General features: G+C 33.1%; 3 protein-coding genes across 14 annotated transcripts in view; 2 read left to right on the top strand and 1 right to left on the bottom strand.

Annotated features, from left to right (window-relative positions):
* Positions 1 to 27203, bottom strand: part of LOC117691427 (acetyl-CoA carboxylase-like) — a 135658-nt gene that overhangs the window by 32004 nt on the left and 76451 nt on the right. For 10 of the 12 annotated variants that reach the window (XM_066071095.1, XM_066071094.1, XM_066071093.1 and 7 more), the window contains 8 exons: positions 26824 to 26923; positions 26044 to 26191; positions 25773 to 25893; positions 25547 to 25643; positions 25242 to 25338; positions 24829 to 24952; positions 19777 to 19954; positions 19095 to 19338 (listed from right to left, as the gene is read on the bottom strand). In XM_066071095.1, the coding sequence (XP_065927167.1) occupies positions 19095 to 19338; positions 19777 to 19954; positions 24829 to 24952; positions 25242 to 25338; positions 25547 to 25643; positions 25773 to 25893; positions 26044 to 26127 (945 nt within the window). In that variant the 5' untranslated portion in view covers positions 26128 to 26191; positions 26824 to 26923. Of the gene's footprint in view, positions 1 to 17077; positions 17808 to 18172; positions 18307 to 18697; positions 18869 to 19094; positions 19339 to 19776; positions 19955 to 24828; positions 24953 to 25241; positions 25339 to 25546; positions 25644 to 25772; positions 25894 to 26043; positions 26192 to 26823; positions 26924 to 27203 lie in introns of those variants that run through there. The other 2 variants (XM_066071097.1, XM_066071098.1) reach the window with 2 other exon arrangements.
* Positions 1496 to 12194, top strand: LOC117691977 (tyrosine--tRNA ligase, cytoplasmic-like). The gene is made up of 13 exons (XM_066071324.1): positions 1496 to 1558; positions 4108 to 4254; positions 4705 to 4880; positions 5258 to 5387; positions 5995 to 6075; positions 6367 to 6418; positions 6756 to 6938; positions 7434 to 7519; positions 9046 to 9178; positions 9522 to 9619; positions 10224 to 10417; positions 10830 to 10968; positions 11579 to 12194. Exons 1-13 carry the CDS (start codon positions 1496 to 1498, stop codon positions 11687 to 11689), a joined length of 1593 nt encoding a protein of 530 aa, XP_065927396.1. The 3' UTR covers positions 11690 to 12194.
* On the top strand, positions 14324 to 17034 carry LOC117691426 (uncharacterized). Its single transcript, XM_034477526.2, has 2 exons — positions 14324 to 14409; positions 14515 to 17034. Exon 2 carries the CDS (start codon positions 14521 to 14523, stop codon positions 16543 to 16545), a length of 2025 nt encoding a protein of 674 aa, XP_034333417.2. The 5' UTR covers positions 14324 to 14409; positions 14515 to 14520; the 3' UTR covers positions 16546 to 17034.

The raw sequence follows: 27203 nt of genomic DNA, 5'->3' as shown, positions 1-27203 counted from the left end.
ATATCTTTCAAAAAATAATGATTCAATGCTTAAATAAATACAATATGCATAAACATGTAATTATATAAATGTTTTTTTAACAATGATACCCGCAGGAGCTTAAAATCGTTTGAACGTTAGATTTTTGTGTACAATAAAGTACGGTTAAAACTGCTGTGTAAATAATTCTGAACAATTTGCCTTTCTCAAATATATACTGGGATATGAACTTGGTACTTCGTCAAATCTTTTGAAAAGCCTCCAGGTCTTCATTAGATTTAATCACATGACCATTAAGTTTTGACTTCTCAGACATTTTGATCACGTGACCAACCAAGTTCATGTCTAGGAGAAGTTTATTTCTTGAATAATAAAGCTAAACATAAAAAAGGTTTTCTTAGTGTATGTATCTTTCATTCTTACCAGTTGGCAACTGTCAGTGGGAGTTCTTCTCTGTCGAAGTCCTCAATAGCTTGTACCGTCTTGTAGGCGGAGACAGGAACCATACCTGTATAACAAAAATTAAAATAAAATGGGGGGGGGGGGGGTCATAATACGCACGATCAATAACAAATGTTAAACAAGTAAATTCAATCAAGTCAACAGCAGAAAAACTTGCCTAAGATATTAAAGTATTAGTAACAGAGCTTTGATTAGGATATATTGTTATACAAATTTCATTTCCACCGTCCTGTTCTCTACACATCACACCACATACATATCCCCCAACCTGACAGAGCAAACAGATATCTCAATCCATGATGATCACATCATATTCATATTTCATTTCAAGAATTCGTTAATTTCATTAATTCCATTCATCCTTTAAAACAATACTTTCTAAACAATGAAGTATCAAAACAAAAAACATAACAATCCACGAAAGAACGAGAGTCTGTGTGCATCAAAGTTACAAACTTGTTTAAAATCAAACCTGGGATAATTCGTCCCCCCCCCCCTTTAAAAAAACTCAAATCAAAAATTCAAGAGACCTCATTTTTTTTTTCACAAGAAGGGGAAAATCAGGCAATTAATGTGTTGTTTTTTCTCTAAAAAAAAAGGAGGAAAACAAACACAACTAAATTTCATATTAATACCTCGCCTTTTAAGAAACGATATAAATATATGGCAATTTTTTACTCCTGAAATTGGACTCATAATCATTTAATTGAATGATATGCCCTAAAATACATTGTACGAAATGGATTTTAACTTGCCTAAATAATTATTTTAGAGGAATAAAAACACTCGACTTTTCTATCATTTATTCACCTTTTGAAGCATATATATTTGAGATTTATCCTAGATTTGTTAATCAAGTCCAAGAAGCTGTAACTATGGAAACAGTGTTCTGTAGTTTAATTGAAACAAAACAGCTGGTGTTTAAATTTGGATTGAGCTTTAGAATCAGAGGATAATCATTTGATAATCATTTAAAATTGAAATAAAAACATGTCAATTTTAACTCAAATCGTGACCATTCTTCCTATAAATATATATATGAATACTTTATAGCATGTCTGTCAGGGAAAAAAAAATCGGATTTCAAGAAGATCAGTATCTCTGCACCAGTATCACAGTCAGTCTAAGTATAGCGATCTCGGAAACAACGCGGCAGTTTTTCAGAATCGACCTACACCAAGCGGGAAACAATGTTAACATTTTTGTGTTTTTCTGCGGAAAGTCGAATTTAAAACAATTAATTTAATAAGTAAAATTGTCACGTTTATTGCTCAAAAAAGTATTCATAAGGACAGAATAAGATAAAATTATCAATATATAAAGTTATTTTAGGTACATGTTTTTCAATTAATTGTAAGGTCGTAATTAAAACTAAATAAATGTAGATATATTTTTACTTTGATCTCTAGTCAGGGATTTGAGCGACGTCTTCAACATTCTAGTTGGCCTAAAATCGTTGGTTAACAGGACCCTAAATACATTTATATAACTAAGATAAAATGAGACGTTTCTTATATTTCAATATTAATCGGTAATTTAAAAAAAAAACCACACACCTAAATTTTCTTTACATTAATATAAATCCAACATTGATAATTCTTAATAAACATTTTAATGATAAACTTTTATATCTATACTAATTCAATAATATTCATCTTGCAATGTACAATATACAAAAGTTAAGGTAAAACATTTGAATTTAATAGATATCTTTTGACCAATACTAAATAAAACAATTTTGAATTAAATTGAAAGCAGTAATTCATAGCATTTTTAACTCCCATATTTAATTTTAATACAAGTTGTGTTTATCTTTTAAATTGAATTTAATGGTTTAAAAATACCACAATACTAAAAATAGTTAAGATATTATTTCATTACCTCGAGTATAAAGAGCAAATTGAAGTTTTAAAATGTCGAATTTCGTGGTTTTTCAAAATGAAGAAAAAACCCAATTTTACAACAATTTCAGTTAAATATATCTAGATATTCCAAGGTAGGTTTTCAAAAAGACTTGCATGTTCTTAAAAATTATACTTTTACCTTTCATATCATATAGATTTTAAAAGTGTGTATTTTAGTATACAAGGGATATGTCAGAATGAAAATGACTCAAAATTCCGAATTTTCTCAGATACAAATACAGAAATTATATCATAGGTGGCTTATTTATTGTTTATTTTATCTTTTGGGAGCAAAACATTTACATTTATTTAAATTTAATAATGAAAATGTATCATTATTTGGGTTGATATCTGCAAAAAGTGGTTACCATGCCAACCATTCTAAGAAATCATTTTTTAAAAATAATTTTTTCAAAGTACACAAACTATGTTTGTAACTGGGTAGCTGTGTCAAACAGCAATTTGAAATAGGCCTGTCTATTTCATTGCTGCCACTCATCCATGGCTCTTTGAAATCAACAAGATCTGCCTGGCTTTTGAGTTAGGACTATGCAATCGGTGCATATTTTGCTTGAAACAAGTGTAATTTTTTACTTGCTTTAACGCAAAAAATAGATAGTTACGTCCTCCTAAGTCCAACGTCATGTTAAAATGGTTTTATGTAAAGTACCCTATTTTTATTTAGAGCTGTTCCTAGTGTGTGATTAGTTGGCCTTGCCCTGATGATTATACATTTGCTTGATAGAAATGTAAAATATCAGCTATTGAAATCCTGTATCATAAGGTCATGATCATCTCAAAACTTAAGAAAATAAGCAAACAAATACATCATGTAAATTGTTAGAACAATTTTACTGTTGACTTTATTTTACCACAATAACAAAGGCAAATCACATTACATGTAATGTTAATCAATCATTTTAACTATTTGGCTCCTATAATCATTCTTGAACTTAAAGACTTCCATCCAAACTGCATAAAATTGCTTAAATGGTATTAAACTAATTCCATTCACATTTTGCATAAACAAAGGGGATAAACATTTTTAATGGATTCTAGATAGCCATAGTTAATGTCAAAGGGACAAACCATACAACAATCGGGATGATATGAGTGCAATAATAATACATAAACATGTTAATCACAACATGAACCACACGTTCACTATTGATAGCAAACTGACTGCAACAATTGATAAAAATGAAGTGTTTTAAGTTTAATTCTAATAATAAAACAATACATATTTGTAAGTAGATATAAAGAAGTTCCAAAGCTGAATTTTGGTGCACTCGATAATATAATGAAAAACAGAATATCCGTGGAGAAATATATTTTGCTTAAAAACTGTAGATTATCAGAGTTTGAAAGGCACTGGCAAAAAAATATGTGACATATTATTATGGTGTACTAGCTATATTTACCAGATTCAATAGGTTATATAATGTACTACCCCCCCCCCCCCCCCCACCCACCCCAACTCGCGCATAAACACTTTTCTTTTATCTTATTCTCACTAACTTCCTTTTTTAAGTAGTATACAGGTACATTTGTAAAAAGTTATATGCATAATATATAGGCCTACATTATGTTCTTTTTCTTTGAGAGACAAGCTATTACATTGTGAGATATGTGTACTTGTATCATTTGTATCTTTTTCTGCTGTCTTTGTCTTTGTCAATAAATCTTGTAAAAAAAAAGTTTAAACCATTACCAAATCTCTATTGGTGCTCTTCTTTAATGTATTTTATTTTTTATATTGTAGGAAATAATAGGTGAGGACAAACTGAAGACAATTCTGAAGGAACAGGATGTCAAAGTGTACTGGGGGACCGCCACCACCGGGAAGCCATACTTGGCCTACCTTGTTCCCATGTCCAAGATAGCCGACTTCCTCAGGGCAGGATGCGAGGTACATTCAATGAACCAAGGGGTGCTAAATGAATGTTTACAAAAACAGATATTGCCTCTCTTGGGTTTGAACTCGGGTCCTTTACCATAGAAATCTAGCTCAATTGTAACAATTGGTGTTTTCCAAAAACTTATATTTTGTCTCTTGTATTGTCTGAACTACATAATTTGCATGATACATGTAATGTCCTTTGCACTGCCTACATTGATAAGTTTTATCGCTCACTTTTTAAAATCTTTTAGGGTTTTTTGTTGGATTTATATCTCAGTCACCATTTTGGTAGAATGTAAAAATTGTCCTTTGAAATCTCTTTCAGATAAATGCCTTTATGTTAACACTAAGTGGTCATGGTGACCAACACATCTAAACATGGATAGTATATATCCCATTGATTTGTTGTAATCAATAAATATATCCAACTTCATGTGGTACCTTTATCTTTTTCATCAGGTGACCATTCTGTTTGTGGATTTACATGCTTATCTAGACAACATGAAGGCCCCCTGGGACCTCCTGGCTTTGCGAGTTCAGTATTATGAGAGAGCGATCAAAGCCATGCTCAAATCTATTGGAGTTCCCCTGGAGAAACTCAAGTTTGTCAAAGGATCAGACTACCAGCTCAGCAAGTGAGAGCAGCCATTTACACCTGTTTTCTGATTTACTGTTATAAACAATTCTCAGTTAAATATCTTAGATACATCATTAACAATAGAACCGCATGAGCAATTTATTAATATTAGGCAATAAATGTCTACTATAATTTAAAAATCAGTTTTTCATGCATCAAATCTTCGAAATTTTTCAAATTTAATCTGAATCTAACCTGAATGGTTGATTCTGACCTTTAAGTCTATGTGATGTATTGTACTTTACTTCAGCATGGAATATTTCAGTAATGATTATCAGTATTTCTGAGTTGTAAAAACAGAATTGTTATGCACATGTAGACTGTATGGATAGACAAGTGGGCAGGACTTGCAATGTGAATTTTTCTGATTGGCAGAGAGTACACTCTGGATGTTTACCGCCTGTCGTCAATGGTTACGGAACACGATGCCAAGAAAGCGGGCGCTGAGGTGGTCAAGCAGGTGGGGAATCCCCTGCTGAGTGGTCTCCTGTACCCAGGGCTCCAGGTACGGTAACAATAGACAGGTACATAGACAGGTACTCTTCCTAACCGACCAATTCAGGTACGGCCCCTTTTTACAGATCTACATGACTGTTTAATTGATATGGACCTCCCCTGACCATAGTTTTTTACATTTACATGCAAATATTTATTTCAGTTTCAGTTGAGTGGGGATCATGTACTATAATAAAAATTTGATTCCTTTGGTTAATATATATATATATTATTAGTTAGGTTAGGGGGGCATTTTTTAAATCCATTTCATTTTGGAAACACTGCTGTTTACAAATAAATATTTTATGGGTATATGAACATGATATATGTGGAGTAAAATTCTGTATTTTAGGTCATACATGTATAATATCTTCTCCTTACTTTGGAATTTAGAATAACCTATTTTCATAACACTGTTTCTTACTGAAAAATATTTCTATAAGCTAAGATAAAGCTGAAATTTTTCATGCAGTTGTAAAAGCTGAAAACTAACAATTTGGTCTAACCATGAGTTTAAATATTTATTTACATTCATTTATCAATTAAGAGTTGGGTTGGAGGGATATCATGCCAATATGCTACTTGATGATCTGCAAGCTAACTTTTCTGATTATCAGTACTTTGATTCTAGGCTTTGGATAGTGGATGCTCAGTTTGGTGGTGTGGATCAGAAAAAAATTTTCACATTTGTTGAAAAGGTAATTTCCATATATATATATATATATATATATATATATATATATATATATATATATATATATATATATATATATATATATATTACATTTTTAAATGCTGTAGTCTGTAACCAATACTGTTGTTAAGATTCTATGTTTCTTTCGTCTTTTGAAATTTTTACTTACTCGAATTATAATTTTATTGGCAAATGACATTAATCTAAAAAAGTTAAGAATTCCCAATTAAGAAATCTTGATACACTGTACTGATACATGAATATTAAAATGTTCTTTGGTTCTATTTTTCTGTAGTATCTCCCCCATTCGGGTTACACAAAGAGAATTCACCTCATGAACCCCATGGGCAAATATTCCATGTTAAATTAAAAATACTACGGTAATTCCAATTAACGAACAAGGATATTGGAACACCAGTTTTATCTTTTTCACAGACTAGGAAGCACAAGTCAACTTAATATTTTTATATTAAACATCATTTAAAGTTAATATTTAAAAATGTCAAACATTTGTTCTATTTTCAAAATGATGAAGTCCCTTTATATATATTCAGTCATTTACATGTAAACACCACACTCAAAAATCTACAGTAGGTGACTTTGATTTTTTTTTTTTTTTTTATAAAAAAAATGTACAAATTGAAATATTTTAGAATGACGTTTATTTTGAATTCTTTTAAACAGTTCCTGGTTTGACTGGAGACAAAATGAGTTCGTCGGTGGAGGATTCCAAGATTGACTTATTAGATTCCCCCTCTGCTCTGAAGAAGAAGCTGAAGAAGGCTTTCTGTGAGCCGGGCAATGTGAAAGACAATGGCGTCCTGTCCTTCTGTCAGCACGTGCTGTTCCCACTCCGAGGGAAAGAGGGTAAGGGGGTCATAGATATTTTGCAGTTTGTTTTTTAAGCACTGCCAGCTGCAGGCATGTGTGTTATTTCTGACAAAACCATGAAATACGAAACTAAAAGATTAATTAATGTACAAATGCAAGATTATGTTAGAAAGAGTAGATAGGAATAATAATAAACCAAGCTAATATTTTTTTTTAACAAATATGAACCTTAACTTTTTCAAAAAATCACTTTTTATGGTATTGAAAACTTTCCCTTTAAGTTTGTAAGTGTTAACATTTACTGAGTATTTTTTCAGCAGTTAATTTGTTGCGGACTCAAGAAAATGCCTAACGTTCATAATAGAGAGATATTCATCACCTAGTGTGTTTTTATTATGTCATTATTTAATTGCAAGCCAGACATTAGGTAAAAGAACAACAGAAGTATTTAAAGATTTTATGAAATAGTCTGCTTTGTTGTTTCTAGCGTCTTTCTGTAGAAAGCCATCTTCATCCCATTACTTCTTGTAGGTTTCCTTGTAAAGAGAGTGCCTGAGTTTGGAGGCGACTCCATGTATGCAACTTATGATGAACTAGAGCAGGCATTTGCAAAAGAGGTAACAGTTAAAATATACCAGACTTTTTTCTTTTTTTTGACAAATTATCTTTATTGCAGACATGATAGACATAGATATGTGTATAATAAAATTATCACTTATAAAACTAAAGTTAAACTTCGTTATCTGAACTTGATGGGACTGTTTAAAATCTTCAAGATATTGGAGTATTTGAGATAAGAGATATTGAGGTTAAAATACTTTAAAAATAAGTGGTTGGGACTTACAAATCACTGCTAATATAGATATCCATTGTATTCAAGATATTTGTGTTCAAGATATTTGTGTTCAACTTTATATTGATGTGTAGAATCATCAAAATTTTCATTAAATTGATATCAACATTTAAGGTCAGACGACACGTTCCTCGAGAATTTTTTTTTGTTTCTACTTGTAATAAAGAGTTCCAATTAAAAATATTAATTTAATGATTATTTTTTAAAATGATTACAATTTTATTGGATGTGGTTACCTGTCTAGATGGCCGAGTGGTTAGAACCGTGGCCGCTCACTGCCAGAAGCGTATTACGGTATAGGTTCCAGGCTTGGGGTGAATTACATTGTAAAGTAATGCACTGCATAACCATTACTTCATGAATTTGGGCACTAAATTATCATAAATGATTACCATTACTTGATTTTCTTGAAGTAATGCATTAAATTATCATTACTGAGTTAAGTCATGCATTATCGTTACCATTACTTTGTTTTTAAAAATTAAAGCTTAATAAAGAGTTTTTGCAAATGTTTCAAATATAAAACACTCTTTAACATATTTACAGGTTCATGTTCAGCATCAGGTTCAAATTCAATGACTTATACAAGATTCATTCTTTATTTGCTCAAAATTTAATCATCTTGTGGCATTATATGAACATATTACATAAGTAAATTGATATATAGACATTTGACATGGTTCAATGTCAGGTATGAAATAGACACACAGAAGTACATGCATATATAACAGAAAACAAATTATGGAATAACGTTGCGGTTATTAAAAACTAAATATACCGTAGATACTTATAACGCTAATTTTGTGGCATTACACATTATTAGCATTACTTTGAAAACATGTAATGCATTGCAATGCATTACCATTACATTTAGCATTACCCCAAGCCTGATAGGTTCTAGAGGTTGTGAGTTCAAAGCCCCGCCCCGGTCGAGATAGAGTTCCAATATAGTGAATTTTGCTGTGCTGTATATGTATTTATTTTTATATCAGCAATTCAAGTGTAATTTCAAGACGATTATATAGGAAATTGCATACTCTAGTATTTTGCAGAAATGCCTGGTAACTAAAGGTACCCTAATTTTTTGCAAGAAAGCTTGTCAAAATAGTAGTAAACCATCAACAAACTCCTGGAAAAAGTTATATAAAATTGAGGAACGTGTCGTCTGTCCTTAAAATGTGAATTTCGCACATGTGATATCATATGCTGATTTTCCTGGGTGGCATAATGTTTTGTAATATGTATGCATGGATAAATTATAAGGATTTTAAATTTTGTTGTTTATAACAGGAGGTACATCCAGGGGATCTGAAGGCCTCCGTGGAGAGATATTTAAATGAGCTGCTAGAACCAATCAGGAAAGAGTTTGAATCGGCAGAGAACAGAAAACTAGTGGCCCAGGCTTATCCAGTGGAGAAGAAAAGTAAGGGAAATAACTTATTTTAAAACGCATGCTTATAGTCAAGTACAATGTAAAGAGTACATATTTTTAAGTTTAAAAATTCCAAATAAATTTTAACAACAGAAAGAGATTGAATTTTTTTTCTTTTTCATAATGATCATGAATTGGTTGGTCCTCTTAGAAAAATGAAAAAGTTCATAAAAATTATCAATTTAATGAAGAAAATCTGAATTATATTATCCCTGTTCAAATATATCTATAATTTAATCAGTGCAGTATCTAGGGATACAAAATTGTTATTAAAATTGCTGATATCATTTGATTTCTAAACTGGTTTCTAATACTACCTTTATCCTTATTTTAGAGAAGCCCGGTCAGCAGGGAGGTGAAGCGGGCGGCTCCGATGAACAGGTTCCCTCTCTGTTAGATCTACGAGTCGGCAAAATATTGGACGTCAAAAAGGTGAGGAAATACTGTAAACCAACCTTAATTCGAGTTCGAAAAAAAAAGATGTGGAAAAGACTTGGTCGCGAAATTAGTCGCCGCAAACCACTTCATTTTGAGGTACATCGTTGGTAGCCATCTGTTGTGTATTGTTCATGCCAATTACTTATATTTTTGATTTTGAAGGTAACATGTTTTTGATTGTGTTTTCTGTAATTGCAAGCAGGAGTAAAGCAATTTTAAGTTTTGCAGTTATATACATTAATTTAAAAGATATAGATTTTTAATGAAAGTTTGAATTTCTCTAACACGCAACTGCTAAAGAAGTTTTCTTTAAAATAATCAATTTGTACAGTGATGTGCTTTTAAAAAGAATCTGGTCAGATAACTCAACAATAAATGCATAAATCCAGTTCAATTACTCCAAAGAACTGCATACACTTAAGCATAAGAAATTTGCATCATCATGATATACATGTATTTCGTATTCCTAAAGAGCTTCATAACCATCCCTTAAGATTTTACCAATTTACATACTAAGTATTCTACAACAGCAACTAAAAGTAAAATGACCTATGTACTTAATAAAGAATATTAACTAAATCTTTTAATTTCTTTGTAGCACCCTGACGCTGAGTCACTGTACATGGAGACAGTTGACGTGGGGGAGGGTGAACCGCGGACCGTGGTCAGTGGATTGGCGGGGCTCTACCCCATGGAGGATCTACAGAACAGAATGGGGGTGTTCCTGTGTAACCTGAAGGCTGTCAAGATGAGAGGCGTGGTGTCACAGGCCATGCTCATGTGTGCCTCAGTGTAAGTCATTTCATGTGTGCCTCAGTCAGTGTGAGTTATTTCATGTGTGCCTCAGTCAGTGTAAGTCATTTCATGTGTGCCTCAGTCAGTGTAAGTCATTTCATGTGTGCCTCAGTCAGTGTAAGTCATTTCATGTGTGCCTCAGTGTGAGCTATTTCATGTGCCTGAGTTCCGGTTATTATGAATTTTTATAGTATATATAGTTGCAAGGAGAAAATGTGATTTGATACTTGTATAACTAAAGATATAGAATAATTACTTACTGTAATATGTTAACCACTTTGAAGACTAGAGTAAAGAAAACTAACCTTGCTGTAAACGTGAATTCACCTAAGTGTGCAACCACATGTGGTTTACTGTAATGTGCATAAGCTTTAACTTCAGCATACAGTTTTCTGTCTCTGCATTGTAGAGATGACCCCCGGGCCGTGGAACCCCTAGACCCCCCTCAAGGTAGCACCCCAGGGGACAGAGTGATGTTTGAGGGACATGAGCAGGGAAAACCAGAGGAGAAACTCAAACCCAAGAAGAAAATCTGGGAGAAACTACAGGTGTGTTACAATATACCAGTGATGAGGTAGCAGGGTGTCTATTGTGTGCATCTGTCAAACCATTTAGTATTTATTTAAACTATAAAATGGTTTTTTTGGTGATTCACGTGGGACATGAAGGTAGCGACATTGCAGAAAAAAGATGCGAGTTATGGGAATTAATTTGCAGTGATCTTTACCTTCAGCACCCGCATGAATCATCAAAGAAAGCATTCGATTGTTTATATTTAGTTTATCTTTTAACCAATTAATAAATTGATTTTAAAAAGTAAGTAAAATACACTAAATTGCTGTATAAGTACATTAGCTAAAAGAAACAGCCAAATTGTCTCCTTTGAGACAGAGTCAGACATCATCATGATTATTTCGTGCAAACCGTGATTTTTCTTACGTCACCAATTGATAAACAGGGAGTGTCGACTTCATTCCTGTCAGTTTCAGCCGCTGTAGATTTCGACCAATCCATAAACGGGCGTGTTTCTCTAAAGATATGAATTAACTATTAGTTTATGGAAGAAATAGAGGGAATCATACTTGATAGATGTAAATATTTGTATAAAAATTATGTAAAAATTCTAGGTAATTTTTAAAGTTTGAACGTCTATTGCAGGTGGATTTGAGAGTGAATGAGAAAAGTATAGCAGAATGGCAGGGCAATGTAATGAAGACCAAGCTAGGGAACGTTACAGCCAGCAGTCTAAAGTGCGTACCGATAAAGTGACGGAACAAGCCTGAATATAGACTCAAATTAATATCTGGAAAAAGTGTTCCATTATTTATTGTTTCTGACTGACAGAAACCAGTTCTTCAAGACATATTCTATCCATGGGGGATTTTTTTTTACACCAGACATTTTCATTTTCAGTTCTACTCATGTATTTCTTTTAAGGTAGGGGGATTGGAGTTTGATTTATTATTGAATCAGAATGTGAAATGAGAGACCCTTGAATGTTTTCTGGAGGAAATTTACCCATGAATATTTTGCTTTCATGAAGAAACAAACTTTCTTTATAAAACAAGTATTACATGTATTATTTTGTCATGCTCAGTAGGTATTTTTAATGCCCTATGTAATACATGTACAATGTATTTTTTTTTACTTCGCAAGAAAGTTCATGCACCTGATAAAGGGTCATACGTTGAAAATAAATTTTGTCAAGCTATTTTGAGATAAAATGATATTCGATGATTTTATTGATTTTTAATAAAACATGTGTCCACCTGTATGTGACGTTCAAACATTGTTTTCTCTTCATTAATGGGATATATATACATCTTGTGTATGTTCTTGAAGTGTTGGCAGTTTTAATTATGGATGTCGTTCCGACTTTGAAAGAAGAGTGAATTGAATCACTAGCACCTGACGTTATATATTTTACTCGTAAATAAATTCAGCTGAAAAACTTGTTTTTTTTTACAAATTTCAATTGACAAACTTTGTTTCACCCACAATTCATTATATACGTTCATAACAAATAAGAGAGAAATCTTATAGAAAATTTGTTATACAATCAGCTGAAAGTACTTCAAGTAATCAAAGGATGAAATATCAATGTCGCCAACATTTTACAAAATATGCGAATAAAACTGTTGATGCACATTATGATCAATTACATGTATTAAAAATATTCTGTATGATATTTGAATTTTAGTATTTTATTAACAGATTCCTAAACGAACGTGAGAATTTTTCTCCACATAAACTTGCGTCAATTTCATTTAATTTTAGATTATTGCTTTAATTTTTCGAACAGATGTAAACAAAATGAAATTATGTTTAAAAAAATTGGCATTCACTTACTCATATTCATGCAGTTTGATGCAACACGGTAGATCGCGAAATTAAGAATTCGTTTAAATTGAGAAATTGCCAGTATATTGATATTAAAATTTCATGTATCTTCAATTAAAAATATTTGTTTCATAAATTATTGAATTATGAAAGACGTTTAAATTTTTACAGCAGGGTCGCAAAGTTACTTTGTTACAACCGTAAATTAGTTCTAGTCATATATAGTCATACATAAGGAATAAGGAATCATTCTTTGAGTATTATGAGGTGATAATTTCGGTCGGGGCGTGATCAAATCCAATAAAGCCCGAAGGGCTTTATGATAGATTTGATCACGCCCCGACCGAAATTATCACCTCATAATATTCAAAGAATTCCTTATTACTTATATTTTATATATAATATATATCTATAGTTTTAAGCCATCGTACGATTAAATATAAAAATGTAAATAAACAAACCCCGCTGGCGCCTCAATTTGGTGTCATTTGTATTATGGGTTTTATAGTACAAAATCGATACGTAGTGTTATCACAGGCAAAGACACTGGAAAATGTAAATATATAGTTATATATGATAATTTGCTTTATGTTTATGCAAGAATTTTGCTGGGATATGAAGGAAAATTCGTTATGACCGTAAATTTGCTACATCCGAGTTCGTTATATTCGAGTTTTTCTTCTACTTAAAAATTCACAAGTTTCTTTAATTGGTAAATAGTATATATGTTTTTATTTTATAAAATACAAATATAACGCCAAGTGCGTCTGCTTTGATTGCTTATGTTATATGTCATTGTCAGTTGAAAAGTTTTCCTGTATATTGAGTATAAGTACATTTTGCAAACATTAAGTCATATTACATAAGATTAATTGATCTTTTGAATAATTGTTTCATTTAAAACTAAGATCATTAAACAATAAAAGAAAATGCTTTGAAATTCTTTGGTGATTCGGGGTTAGCAAAGTAAGTGACAATGCGGAAAAATATATAACCCGCGTTAAATGATATAAACGTGTGGGTGTGTGTGTGTTGTGGGGGGGGGGGGGTGTGCACGGTCCTGTCCACAAGCACTGAGGATTTCCAGACAAATGATATTCCGTTGCATGAAGCAATATTTTTTCTCGTAAACCGATTTCATGCAATTTCTTTATGCGTTTCATATCAAGTTTTGAATGACACATAAAAAGACAGACAGTGTGCACATATGTAGAGATCCCCTGCAAAAGGACATTTGTATGTCACGGGGATTAAGACATTCACAATACATGAAAAAAACATATTTTTTTATCAGTGATACCGGGGCATTTTACGATTTTTTATTTAAATTTCAACTTCAAATACTTTTATAAAAGTAAGCACTCTCTGATATTATAACATAGTATACTATAAAGCATAGTTTCAGAAAGTGTAAAAATACATTATGAAAGGTTAGTTTTACGTTATATTCTGGAGTTTACAAATATAATACTATATGCTTATGTCTTTGAAAAGTATTTCATGTAAAAAAAGAACCAGGGGGTACGGAACCTGGGAAAGGGGGGGGGGGTCTCTCATTATAAATTTGTTGATATCTATCGGGTTTTTCCAAGGCTAAAAATAAAACACAAAAATCCCCAGCAATGGACTCTTAACAGGGCAAAACAAAAGTAAGTAAAATGTTGTTAAACAGAACACTTATATTAAGATTGTATTATGACACGATCAAAAAAGACAAATAGCATCGGACAATTAACTTGTCCTTTTAATTTCAGTTAAAGATGGCTGTTCAGAATATATCCGAGTCAGTGTATGTGGGGATGTGTCTAAAGATAGGGACTCCACAACAGGTGGCCTCCAGGAGAGATATAGTGGACAGTAGGGAGATGTTGATTAACAACGAGATGTTAAATAAACCGATCACAGGGATGCTGAGTGGGAGTCGTAGAGAAGGGTTCAGACTGAGTGGATCAGACACAGACTACATGTATTGGCCAAATAACCACCGAGTGATCTGGGACTTCTCTCAGTGTCAGTTTTACATCACACAAGAACACGCACTGATTCTCTGTGACAGTTCTGAGAGTCCACCAGGATTCACTTTACTATGGTTACCATTAGAAAGAACTAGTCATGGAGTGATGTCAGCGTGTGTAAGGATGAATGGAGGGTTCTATATATCAAGTTCAAAGTACAGAGAGGTCACATGTTCTTTAGTTATGCCTGGTTCTTCGCCTCACGGACCATGTGGTAGTGGATCATATGGTAATGTGGAATACGATACTGCCCATTGCTTTGTCAGTGATTTCTGGCCTCCGTCTGCCTCCTCATGGATAGGCAGGTGTCACTCATGGCCCCCACCTCATGTTGTAAATGACATTATTAGAAATGGGTGTCACTTTGTAGCGATAGGACACAAACTAGGAAATCATACAGACAACGAATGGAGAATTTCTTTTTCACAGGCGGAATACAAACTTGTGTGTTCAATGAATCACACACAATTCTTAACTTATGGATTACTCAAATTGTTCTTAAAGGAAATAATTAACAAAGGATTGCGAGATGAAGATAAACTACTGTGTTCCTATCACATGAAAACGACTGTTTTCTGGGCGATTCAACAAAATGCTCTACCTCGCTGGTGTCCACAAAATCTCATGGACGGTTTCTGGGTCTGCTTTAAACTTCTCCTTAAATGGGTGTATGAGGGAGTGTGTCCCAATTTTTTTATTCCAGAGAATAACATGTTTTTGAGCAATATCTATGGTGAAGCACAAAAGGCATTATTCACGCGACTATATAGATTGTATGAGAATGGCCTAGCATTGCTGCTACACAGTCCCTCCATCAGTTCCTACATCACTAATGTTCTGTGTAATCCTAGACTTACTATTTGTACTGATGAACATACTCTGATCTCTGAGGTTGAAGTTGATGAAGATATTTTCGGAGAGATATATGAAAAGAATGCAATAGGCAACATTGACCTACATACATGTGAAATATATCTACACAGGGTAGAACAGTTGTTAGGTTTACCGCTGACACAGTATCACATTGTCATGTTACAGAAACTTACAGCCACCATCCTTCAGTGTACTGCATTTATATTACACAGCATGTACACTTACACAGGTTCTAACAAACAGTTGTATATTGTAGACAAAGTAGCCTGTCGTTTGGTGAAATTATCAGCCAAGTTTGGGTTTGTATCTAACATGTTATACACTGCATTGTATTATTACAAGACATTCCGGTACAGGGATGCTTTATCTGTTATAGATATCATAAAGGTCAAGTTAGCACAGCCATATCTGATGTATAGGAGTCACGTAGACAGAGAGAGGTATATTGAGGCTGTAGGGGGGCAGTCCTTGTCTACGAAGATGAGACAAGCTGTAGCACAGGATATCAAACTTGACAATGAAATCTTTTATATCAATGAATTGATACCAGAACAACAGTCTAGTGAACAAAACAATGAGCCTGCATTGTATATCCCACCCCACGTACTGTTGTATATGCTAGAGTTATTGTGCTCTAGACATGTCGACACAATGAGAGCACAGAGAGCTTTAGATGATCTACAAGTCCTAGTCCACCATGATCAGGGACAGTCAGTACCTGTAGAGCTAATAGATGTAGAGCTCAGAGACATCTCCTGGGAGATCCTGGGGATCTGTCAACAGATCACAGGGAACCTCCAGGCTGCCCTGTACTCATACCACCAGTCACTCAGACAATATCCACACAATAAAATACAAACCGCTACTAGACAGAGGATTCAGGATCTACATTTATGAACTCACTGACAATTAAGAAGTATGAAATTCCTGTATGTCAAACACTGACATTGTTAATTGTGTTTGTTCTGGTTGGTTTTCTCTAAAGTTGTCTTGTGTATGTGTAAAGGGGGGGGGGGGTGCACTTATGATTTGTATAACCCAGTAAATAAGTGTATATTTATCTAAATTTAAAGCAAATTTAATATTTGTTAATTTAATCAATATTGTAAACCTAAATTCCAATTTAAAAAAAAAATAACTTGTATATGTTATGATAGTTTTTAGTAATAAACATAATTCTCTATATATAAATGTCTCAATTTTGAATACAATGTGCGGCCCAATTCATCACAATGTAATTTTTTAAATAATTCTACAAGCATCGGACAGGTGCGCCTCCCAATCTTACATCCTGGACTTTTCCCAAATTGTTATCATAAAATAATCAACTATCATGTACAATATCTTGTAGAAGTGATCAACAATGTAAATAATAAAATATATTTCTTAAACTTATCAATTTTGATTTAAAACACAAACTATACTTCATGTTTTTCATAAGATTTATATTCATGTACATGTATATACAAAATGAATCAAATAATGGAATAAATACAGTATACAGTATATATAGACATATACATGTACATAAAATAATCATTCTCACAATACATTATCACTGTGATAAAACATAAATTAGCTCTGAGTACAAGTTCAATAATTAAATTAATTTCTACTTAAATTTACAGAAAAATTTAACAATAGTTAAAAAATATATGAATTATAAACTTGAGCACTAATTTTATAAATACGTGTCTATATATATATACACGTTTATATACCCTGTATGACATCTTGTAGAAATTGAAACATTTAATAATAAATATCCTTATAAATGCCCTTAAAGAAAAAGTCCATAGTCTTTTACAGAACTACAAATGCAATGTTATGGATCAATGGATTTAATTTCTAAAATGATTTGAAAAAAACAACATCAACAATTTGAACTCATGAGTTGGTCCACAGTGATGGATTTCATTTCCATGGAAACTGTCTCAGACAAGAATATACAATATCAATAATGGATTCAAGAAATAATTATTCAAAATTTGTTCATGGATATGTCAAGAGTTATGGTTCTTGATGACTATGGTCCGACTCGGCATCACGTGTCCATGTTGGCTAATATTCTTGTGACCTCTGACCTTTGACTTGGGGTCATGTGTTGTGTTATGTGGACGATGGAGTCCATAGCTACCTCAGGATTGTCTTGAATCAAGCTGTCAACAGAAAGATGATCAATTTGGCCAGATTAATTACAGATCTTTTTTTATGTTCTCTGACCATTAAAAAAATGTGTATTGTACAATTTTTAGATATAACTTGAAATTTCATATTTAGCAAGTAAAATTACATACTGTAAATTCCTAATTAAACGCGAGTAACTAATATCAGCGTAAAATCGCGAGAAGCTCGTCTCACGAATTCAAAAATCTCGCTTTTAATATTCTGATAAAATTGCGCCATTAGCGATTTTATGTTCTTGCGATTTGATGAAGAATCGTTAAATCGTGGAATTTAGTACTCGCGTGAAATAAGGAATCTACAGTAAATGATAACATATTTTGCGGTAAAAGTGCCGGACCTTCTGACTTGTTGTAGGGCGTGCTCTCTCTGTAGACACCGGATGTTGTCTGACACGGTATTGTCCATACTGTCCTCTCGGATCTGTTCCGTCAACCACTGAACCATGGCTTTATCATCCTCCCACATGTAGGCCTAAAATACAAAATGGCAAGTGATGGTTTGGCAAACAAATAAACAAATAAACTCAAAGAAAGCATTACTTTTAAAAAATGTAAAGTGAAATCTTACAAGTTAAAAATGTGTATCTTGATGATTAATATCAATATTTAAAAATGCTTATTTTTCAATTTTAAAGCAAATGTTCATAAAAACATTTAGAGATATACAAATTTAAAATGAAAACCAACATCTGTCTTTCAACTTCAATTTGAAAGACAACAATTATAAAATATCACCTATTTAAGGAGGTTTCTTTTATGTTGACTTTATAGATTTACATTTTATTTAATTGTTGATCACAATAGGCAAAAAGTATATCACTAATAGAAAAACACAAGTGTAGTGATGTGAAGAATGATCTTACATTAACGGTGCCCCTATCCTCCACAAACCAGCGGTGTAACATGGAGTTGAGCTCTCCCTCCCCCACATTGTGGGTGACCGGTTTCATCTTCCTTTTCAGCTGCCTCTCCAGCAGTCTTCGCTTCAGATGCCAGTAGAAAAACTCTTGGCTACTATGCCATTTCAGGATGTCCTTCATGTCATTAAAGAAGAGAAAAATATGAGCTCATATTAAAATCCATGACATTACCTGGTAATTAATGAACTATCAATTTTCTTTATGTGCAACTTTAAACATGGAAATTTCTGTGTCAGCATTTTTAAAACAAATGTGCTTCAAAAGAAAAGTTAATTCTCACATTAATATTTCCACTATTATCTATCAACATATTCCCTACTCCACATGAATTTACACTTACGGTAATAACACCCATCTCCTCCATTCGGCCTGGGGTGTCATGGAGATCTGCAAACTGGATAGCCACCTGGTGGCGGGCTGCCAATCTTTTCTGGAGTTCAGCTTTCTCGTCTGGATTCAGCTGTGGACTGGTCAGTTTCTCCACTATCTGGATACAGGTCTTATCCAGACGCTGCATGGTCTTTTCCAGATCTTTCCGTCGGAACTTTATTTCCACTGTTCCCTCTGGTTCCAAGACTCCTCCCCTAAGTAAAACAGTTCAATTAAAAATAAAAATCTCTTTTTTTAGAAAGAAATAGCAAATCAATATATTTTCACTAAATACTGTTTCCAAATATTAGAAATTATTTAATAATGGTCAATTCTCAGAAAAATGTTTACGGTTCTCTTCAAAGTTTGAACACTATTAAAACTCTGGCATACATATTCAAAATAAATATTTCCCAATAACTGTATAATGTTTCTTTGTGAAAATGGACAAAATGTGTAGCCTCAGTCAATTTCTGCAATTTAAAAAGTTTCCCATAGATAATAATATAGGATATGATTTCTGTGTATTCAATAATTTGTGATGTCAAAAAATCGCACAAAAAGCGAAAAGTTAGATCATTGCAAAAATTTATTTACTGGATTAACGATACTCCTCTTAGCATAGTATTTTTGAATTATACTAACTCCCATACCTGCTGAGTTCATCGGCGTACATTTCCATATGGGTGGGGTTAATGGTGGGGTCTACAACTACCCAGGCCCCACCCCTCAGCTCAACATAGGGAGGAATGTAGATCATGATTGGTTGATTATACTCTGTGAGGGCATCCACTATGTAGGAACCAAACTTAAACACCTGGTCATGCATGTCTAAAAAGCAGATACAAATGTAATATTATTTTTTGTTATACTTTCATGTTAAATACTGAAATCTGATTGGTTAAGACGCAGTTAATAATATTTTCTATTACCCTCAGCGTTAGCAACGCACTTAGCAACGGGTAACATTAAAAAATGTTACATGCGCGAAAATTATGCGCGTACGGTTCGCTGTAGAATTCACGTTATTCCTATATAAAAGCAGTACAATTTTCTTAAAAATTAAGACATTCAGTATAACAAAATAAATAGTGCCTGTTTGGGAGGATAACAGTTGAAATTGACACCCCTTGAAAACCATTGTCAACCTCCGCTTCGCGTCGGTTGACAATGGTTTTTTTGGGGTGTCAATTTCAACTGTTACCCTCCCAAACAGGCACTATTTATATAGTATTGTATTATACCAGTAATATACATATAGATCATGTCATTAATAGATGGCAAACATGCATTCTTAGTCTAAATTCAGTGTACTTTAAAAAACAAGAGGCCAATAGGCTTTTAATTAACAGTCACCTGAGTAGCATATAAACCATATACAAATTTGTCAAGGAGTATCATATTTGCATTTAGTTAGGTTTCATTCTGAGTAGAAAAATTATTAATTTGTAATGACAACCACCTCCCTGCCTGAAATCTTTCAAAAAGAACTATGAAACCTATAATTCTGGTGAAAAAAATTAAAGATCAGGCCCCAAGGTTATAAAACTTTTTCCATACTCGTACTCCAACTCATACTCCGTACTCCGAGTATGTGCTCCATTTATTACGACTCTAAAAACCGAGGTTATAAACGTTTTGTAGTACGTTCTCTGCTGAGTACTATTTGGAGTATGCTCCAAAAGCCGATCGATGAAATTTTACGTCTCTGGGGAAAGACAGAGAACGGTACTTCATGTAAATAGTCCTGGCATGTAGGCAAACTGTACATGTATTCAGATTAATTATTTATCAACAAAATGTAACACATTTACATGTACATAAAACCTTCTTCATCTGCAAGCATGGAGATGTGTCTGCATCTATAACTTATGAATTTTTGAGCAACAACACGATAAATCCAGTGTAATTGGTAAAATTATCAACAAATTGCGTTTATGTCACTTTTATGTCAAATCTCTCTCTCTCTCTCCTCTCTCTCTCTCTCTCTCTCTCTCTCTCTCTCTCTCTCTCTCTCTCTCATGAGACTTAGATAGTGATTCATGCATGTAATGATCAAGTAGAGTTATGTTGTAAGGAACGATATTAATATAAAAGAAAGAATTTACACGGATATGAAGAGAGTATTTCAACATAGAATTTAGTTCGATATATCTTAAGTTTTCCTGGCTTTTAAAAGATTTTGATATTTTACATGCTGGAAAAGGTCATAAACGACACCAATACAAAACTGGAAAGTCACTGCCCCCAAGTGGATATCTCTTAAGATATTTAGTGAGAAGTTCCTGTATTAGGAAAAACAGGGAAGAGTTTAATTCAAAAATAGAAACATATACTTGGGAAAATCACAAAAAAATACTGAGAAGATCCGTTTATTTTCACACTCATATAGTATACACTAAGGAAATTTCATGGGTATTCCAATTTAATTGCAACATACTATATTTGCCTTTTAAAATTATTGTGAGAAGAAAAAAAATTAATATCTTGAAGGGGTGGGGTGGGGATTGGAATTGCATCAATGAACATATGCCAAAAGCCAAGGACACATGTTAAGTTTTTCATTTCAATATTTTTGGGAATGTGCACGAGAGTTTAAGAAAATTCACTAATTGAAATATTTTTGAAATTTCCAATATGAGGACCACGTTAAACCGAAACAACATGTTCAAGGAATCTGTTACTAAAGTTGCTGTAACCCTTTTTTGTGGGGTTTTATTGATGGTTCAAGTTTTTCTCACTTAGTCAAGGCTTGAAAATGTGTGTTTAGAATTTATACATACACGTACTGTGTCATTTTTATTTCCATTGATATTTTTGAGCAAGCCTTTTCCTTTTTATCTTTAAAATTTGAAATACATGTGTTAATTTTGATATATTTGACATATAAATATTTGGTTACTTTAGATAAAAAAGGAATAACTATATGAATTATCTAAATAGTTACTTGCTAATAAAATAAAACAATTTAAGAGATGAATATTCCCAGAGCTAAGCTATATAGAGAAAAATCTCTCACATGAAAATGCAAAGAAGCTATTTAATCATAAGTAGTACATGTATTTTCAATCGATTGCATAGAATAACAATAATCCCCTTCAAATCTCTCTCTCTCTCTCTCTCTCTCTCTCTCTCTCTCTCTCTCTCTCTCTCATAAATTCTAGCTTCTATCATGCGGGTTATGATTAATTTAAGTGTTATCTTTTTCTTTTACATAAACAAGCTTTTAATTAACTGTAAATTACCCGAATTTTCAAGCAGAATATATACATCGATCATACTTAATGTTTTTCCATAACTGTGTATTTAAGAACAAAATTTGATGTCATAACACCAAATGTCATTGTAAAATAGTCATTTGTAGAAAGATACTAATATAATTCTTAAGACTATGGGGTCACCGGGACCCACCATCCTTATATTCGAGCGTTTATAATCAAATGTTAAGCCAAACAATGCATTTCACCTTACGTATACTTAGACATGTCTATGCTCTAGATGTTTTCATTCAGACTAAATAATAAAGACTGTAAGGTAGGTGATGTTCCATGGTAAAATTTCTTTGATATTTGAAAAATAAAAATCAAATACTGGTAGATGGTTCGGAATGGATACTCTACCTTCCTGCAGTAAAATTAAAAAGAAGTTGCGGGCTATATTAGACAAAGAACACATCTAGATCCCTACAGCTACATGTAGTATGTATGGTCACCTAGGAAGCCAAATATGCACTTCATAATTCTAAAAATATTGCCAATACAAAACTTGAAAATTTGAAATCTTATCTTAAAAGTTTTTGTTTACATCTAATGCCCTTTAACCTGCGTTTTAATTACTTACTGCTGATTCTTGATTACTTTCTATATTTCCCAGTAAGATTGCTTTTTTTTAACTTTCAAAATAGGTTTTTATCATCTTTATAATGATCTGGATATTTCGAGATAAAAAGAAATAAACTTTGTTCAAAATTACTCTAAATTTCACAGCGTTTTTGACACTACAGAGGAAAGGCGATTTTTAAGCCAATATTTTTCACATGCAGACAGTAGCTGTTTTATGAAAATTTAAAAAAAAACCAAACAAACAATCGTATAGATAAACCACAGGAAGTAGAATTCGACCCCCCTTCCACTCACACACACCAACACCAACTCCTCTTAAAAATATTTAGTTCCAGGGGTAGATCCAGAATTTGAAGTTAGACGGGGCGTCAGTATAAGACAGGGAGTCTGGAGCCTCCAGATGGTCCAGGGCAAAGTCCTCCAGGATTCTAGAGATTTTGTAGGGTAAAAAGAAGTCTTCAAATAGATGTTTGAGATATTTCTTCTTGTGATTACCGGTATACCTAAAGTTATAAAATTATTTACAATTTTTAAAGGTTTGTAGATTTAAGACCTACAGTCATCAAATTCCTCTGTCTTGTAGAAATCCAAGAAACATATCCTTTTTTTTTTTTTTTTTTTTTTTCGAATGACTGTAAATTAATCAGTTTAAAAATCAAGTTCAATGGGACAATGTGAATTGATGAAGTTTTAATTAAAGATAACTATATATATCAGCTTATATTATAATAACAATGGAAGAGTCGTTAAAACACTAGTTAGTATAACCAATTACTTAAAGGTGGGTATATGGGTGACTGGTCATATTTGAACACAAGGACAGCGTAACCAAAATGTTTTTTTTCTGGGTTTTTTTTAGTTACACTATTTAACACACGCCTTTTCTTCATATTGCACCATTGAAATCAGTCTAATGTAGAGAAATCCCCCAAGTTAAAAAAAAGATAATTAAGATTCGCAAGTTGTACATTTTCTTTGCCAGAAGGAGTATGATTTAACTTTATTTGGTCAATTTTTTTTAGGGCTGTGGGGGGCGCCAGGTGCAACCTCCTTTACTCCGCCACTGATTTACCGCTTATTCTATAAAATATTTCCCTTTCCAAGTTTTGTGGCATGCAACATAAATGATAATTGATTAATAAGTAAGTAATAGAAAGTGTTTGACTTTTATGCATCCCCCATCCTTTGTAATGTTTAGAACTAACCTACATTTTCACTATAATCAAAAAAGGGACCCGGCAAGTACATCTGATTGAAATTGATTACCGTAATAACGATACATGTACATTGATTTCTTTGTTTTAAATGATGGGGTGTATGGGTCGTATTTGACTAAAAAAAGAATTCTTAAAAAATCGAGCTATTCAACGATAGTGTTTTGTACGTAGATTTACATGTATATGTACATTAATTAATGAAGCAAACTATCTAAAAGTTATATTGATAATCTTGGTTGCAGTTCCCCCTTACTCTTAAATTCACCTCCATTACATCTACATGTAGATGTGTCATTAATAAAGTGGTAAAAACTTTCCATTTTAATTCATATACATGTATATATGATTAAATCATAGCATATAACACCGCAACGTTACAATATGAACAATATTATATGTTTGCACTGCATTTTATTTAGATTAAATGTCTTGAGTACGACTGAGAAAGTTTCGAAGCTTACTCAGAAAATCGCCGTTTTGTACTCAGCCGGAGTACGGGTATGAGTATGAAAAAACTTTATAACCTCAATACCTTGAGTACGAGTATGATTTGGAGCATGGAGTACGATTTGGAGTACGAGATCGTACTCAAGAAAATTTTATAATCTCAGGGCCTGGTCTACAAAATCAACAACAGATTCTGTACCCTTCATTCCTCCAGAGAAACCTCTCCATTTAGCAAAGATCATCAGTGGGAGCTCTTCTCCGTTGAAGTCCTTAATAGCCTGTGCCGTCTTGTAGGCGGAGTCTGGGAACCACGCATGGCCCACCTGTTGTATTCATTGCACAAAACATTCAAAGATTTTATTTTCTTTTTGTTGACTAAACACAGACGACACAACTATAGTTATTGTAGCTTTTGCCGATATTTTTTCACCCAAAATTGAAATACATTGGAACTTCATGTAAATGGATTCCTGAAAAATGCTGGTAACACAGCAATTAAAGTTTTCTTTTGTATTGTAGAATGTTTAGCATATGATTGTATTTGGTTCCAGTCTACTGAACCTGGTATCTTAATGAGTACACTGAAGTATTAGCACAGTTTAGTAGACTGACCTTGGTCTCTGAGTCCAGGTTAGCGGGGTCAGCTGGTATGGTCATTTCCACAGTCCTGGTCTCTACACAGATCACACCCACAGGAATCCCTCCCAACCTGACCAAGCAAACAACATGTTCCAATACTCGAGTCCATTCTCATATAAATTATTCATATTTCATGATGCTTTAAGAATTCATTTAAAATTTTTGCTAGTCATCATTTTATTTGCTACTTAAAATGTTACCACAAATTATTGTAACAGGTGGTTTACTGTTGGAATAAAATTACATAATTATTAAATTTCCTATCAAGGGAGACAAACCTTGCTCTGCCTGTAACCACAGTTTGTGCCCAAGGTTGTAGAATTTTGTGGACAGATTTGTGGTCAAAGAAACCTTTCTGCCAGCAATTCTTGTCATCTACAGTTACAAGTTCATAATATTCCAACACCATGAAATCTATATATTTCTAAACCATAATTCATCAAGTAAGAATAACCTCTTTTATTGCTTTTAACTTGATCTCCAAAAACCAAAAGGTTACTATACCTGGATTCTGCCTGCCGTTCAACATCCACCTGGGGTCATAAGGGGCCTTTGTGGGGACAAATTCCACCTCTCTGTCTGTAGGATCTCCTGTTTCCAATATTGGTAATGGGGAACCTTTACACTGAATAAGAAAATGTAAGATATTTATTTCTTCTTCTTCATTACTACAGTATAAATTACATTGCCCTTTTGCATTAATAACTACAGTACGTAGTTGCCTGATTTTAGCTATACTCATTAGCTTACTGTCTGATGGCACATATTAGCCTACCTTAGGCATGTAAGTAAGACAGCCACTGTATGATCTTGTAGACTCCGTCAAAGTCATCAGCTGTGACATCATGTGTGACCCCATTAGAGTACATAATCTGAATGCCTCCCAGTTGGTTGTTACTGGTGTATACCTCCTTCCCTAGCACCTGAAATTACAAGAAATACAATTCAAATACCTAAAGTGTTTTTTAAAACAGCATTTTGTGTCAGGATATCATTGTAACTACTGTTCAAACAAAAGATGTTGATAAAACACTTATGCCCCCTCCTTTTGAAACATCTGTGAAGAAAATGAATAGAAACTGCAAATAATTGAAACATCTGCAAAGAAAATGAAAGGAAACTGCAAACAATTGGAATTTTTCTACTTCAAAGGGGCATTACTCTGTCGAAAATTGCTTGATCGTACCCAATATGAAATTTGATCTAGATATTATCATGATAAATCTGTATACCAAATTTCATTACAATATGTTCATCCTCTGCAAAGAAAATGAGCGGAAACTGTTGGTGGACCAACTGATGGACCAACAGACAGACAGACGGCAGCAAATCAATGTGCCTTCCCTATTGTATGATTTTAAATCTTCATCATGATCATCATCATCACTGCTAACACTACTATTATGATTATCAATTGTCATGATGATTATCATCATAAGGTCATCTATGTTAATAGAAAAACAGTAATCATCATCACAAAATGTCCTCTACATAATTGTAATTGCCATCATCATCATCAACATCACCATCATCATCATCACTATTATAAGTTTACCTTATTAAGGGCACCAGCCCCTGTGAGGATGATGTGAGAGTTTTCTACTTGTATAGTCCTCTGCCCAAGTCTGACCAGGTAAGCCCCTATACCTATAGCTCTACAGGTAACATACAAAACAAAAATTAACTGTATAGAATATGTAAACAAATAAAACGTGCCACTTCATACTTATGACTACATAAACATCGCATAAACTAAATTTCCTTCAGTTAAAAACATAGGTAATCATAGATTACTAAGCTCACCGAGACGGAGCATCACCCTTATGAGACATCACCTTCATAAGACCACCTTTATCATTTTATATGAAAATCATACTTTATGATCTTGGATATTCATGGATTCTGTTTTGACAAAATATCGTATATCATCTGATA

Source organism: Magallana gigas, chromosome 9 (genome assembly GCF_963853765.1).
Source record: "Magallana gigas chromosome 9, xbMagGiga1.1, whole genome shotgun sequence".
NCBI classification, from domain to species: domain Eukaryota; kingdom Metazoa; phylum Mollusca; class Bivalvia; order Ostreida; family Ostreidae; genus Magallana; species Magallana gigas.
Note: the sequence above shows the minus strand (reverse complement) of the source record. Positions and strands in the feature narration are given on the sequence as shown.

Excerpts from the sequence above, each read along its gene's own strand:
- LOC117691426 (XM_034477526.2), top strand. The coding sequence starts at position 14,521 with ATGGCTGTTCAGAATATATCCGAGTCAGTGTATGTGGGGATGTGTCTA.
- LOC117691977 (XM_066071324.1), top strand. The coding sequence starts at position 1,496 with ATGTCTGTCAGGGAAAAAAAAATCGGATTTCAAGAAGATCAGTATCTC. Across the intron at positions 9,179-9,521 it reads TTATCCAGTGGAGAAGAAAA|AGAAGCCCGGTCAGCAGGGA; the intron begins GTAAGGGAAATA and ends TCCTTATTTTAG. Across the intron at positions 10,418-10,829 it reads ATGCTCATGTGTGCCTCAGT|AGATGACCCCCGGGCCGTGG; the intron begins GTAAGTCATTTC and ends TCTGCATTGTAG.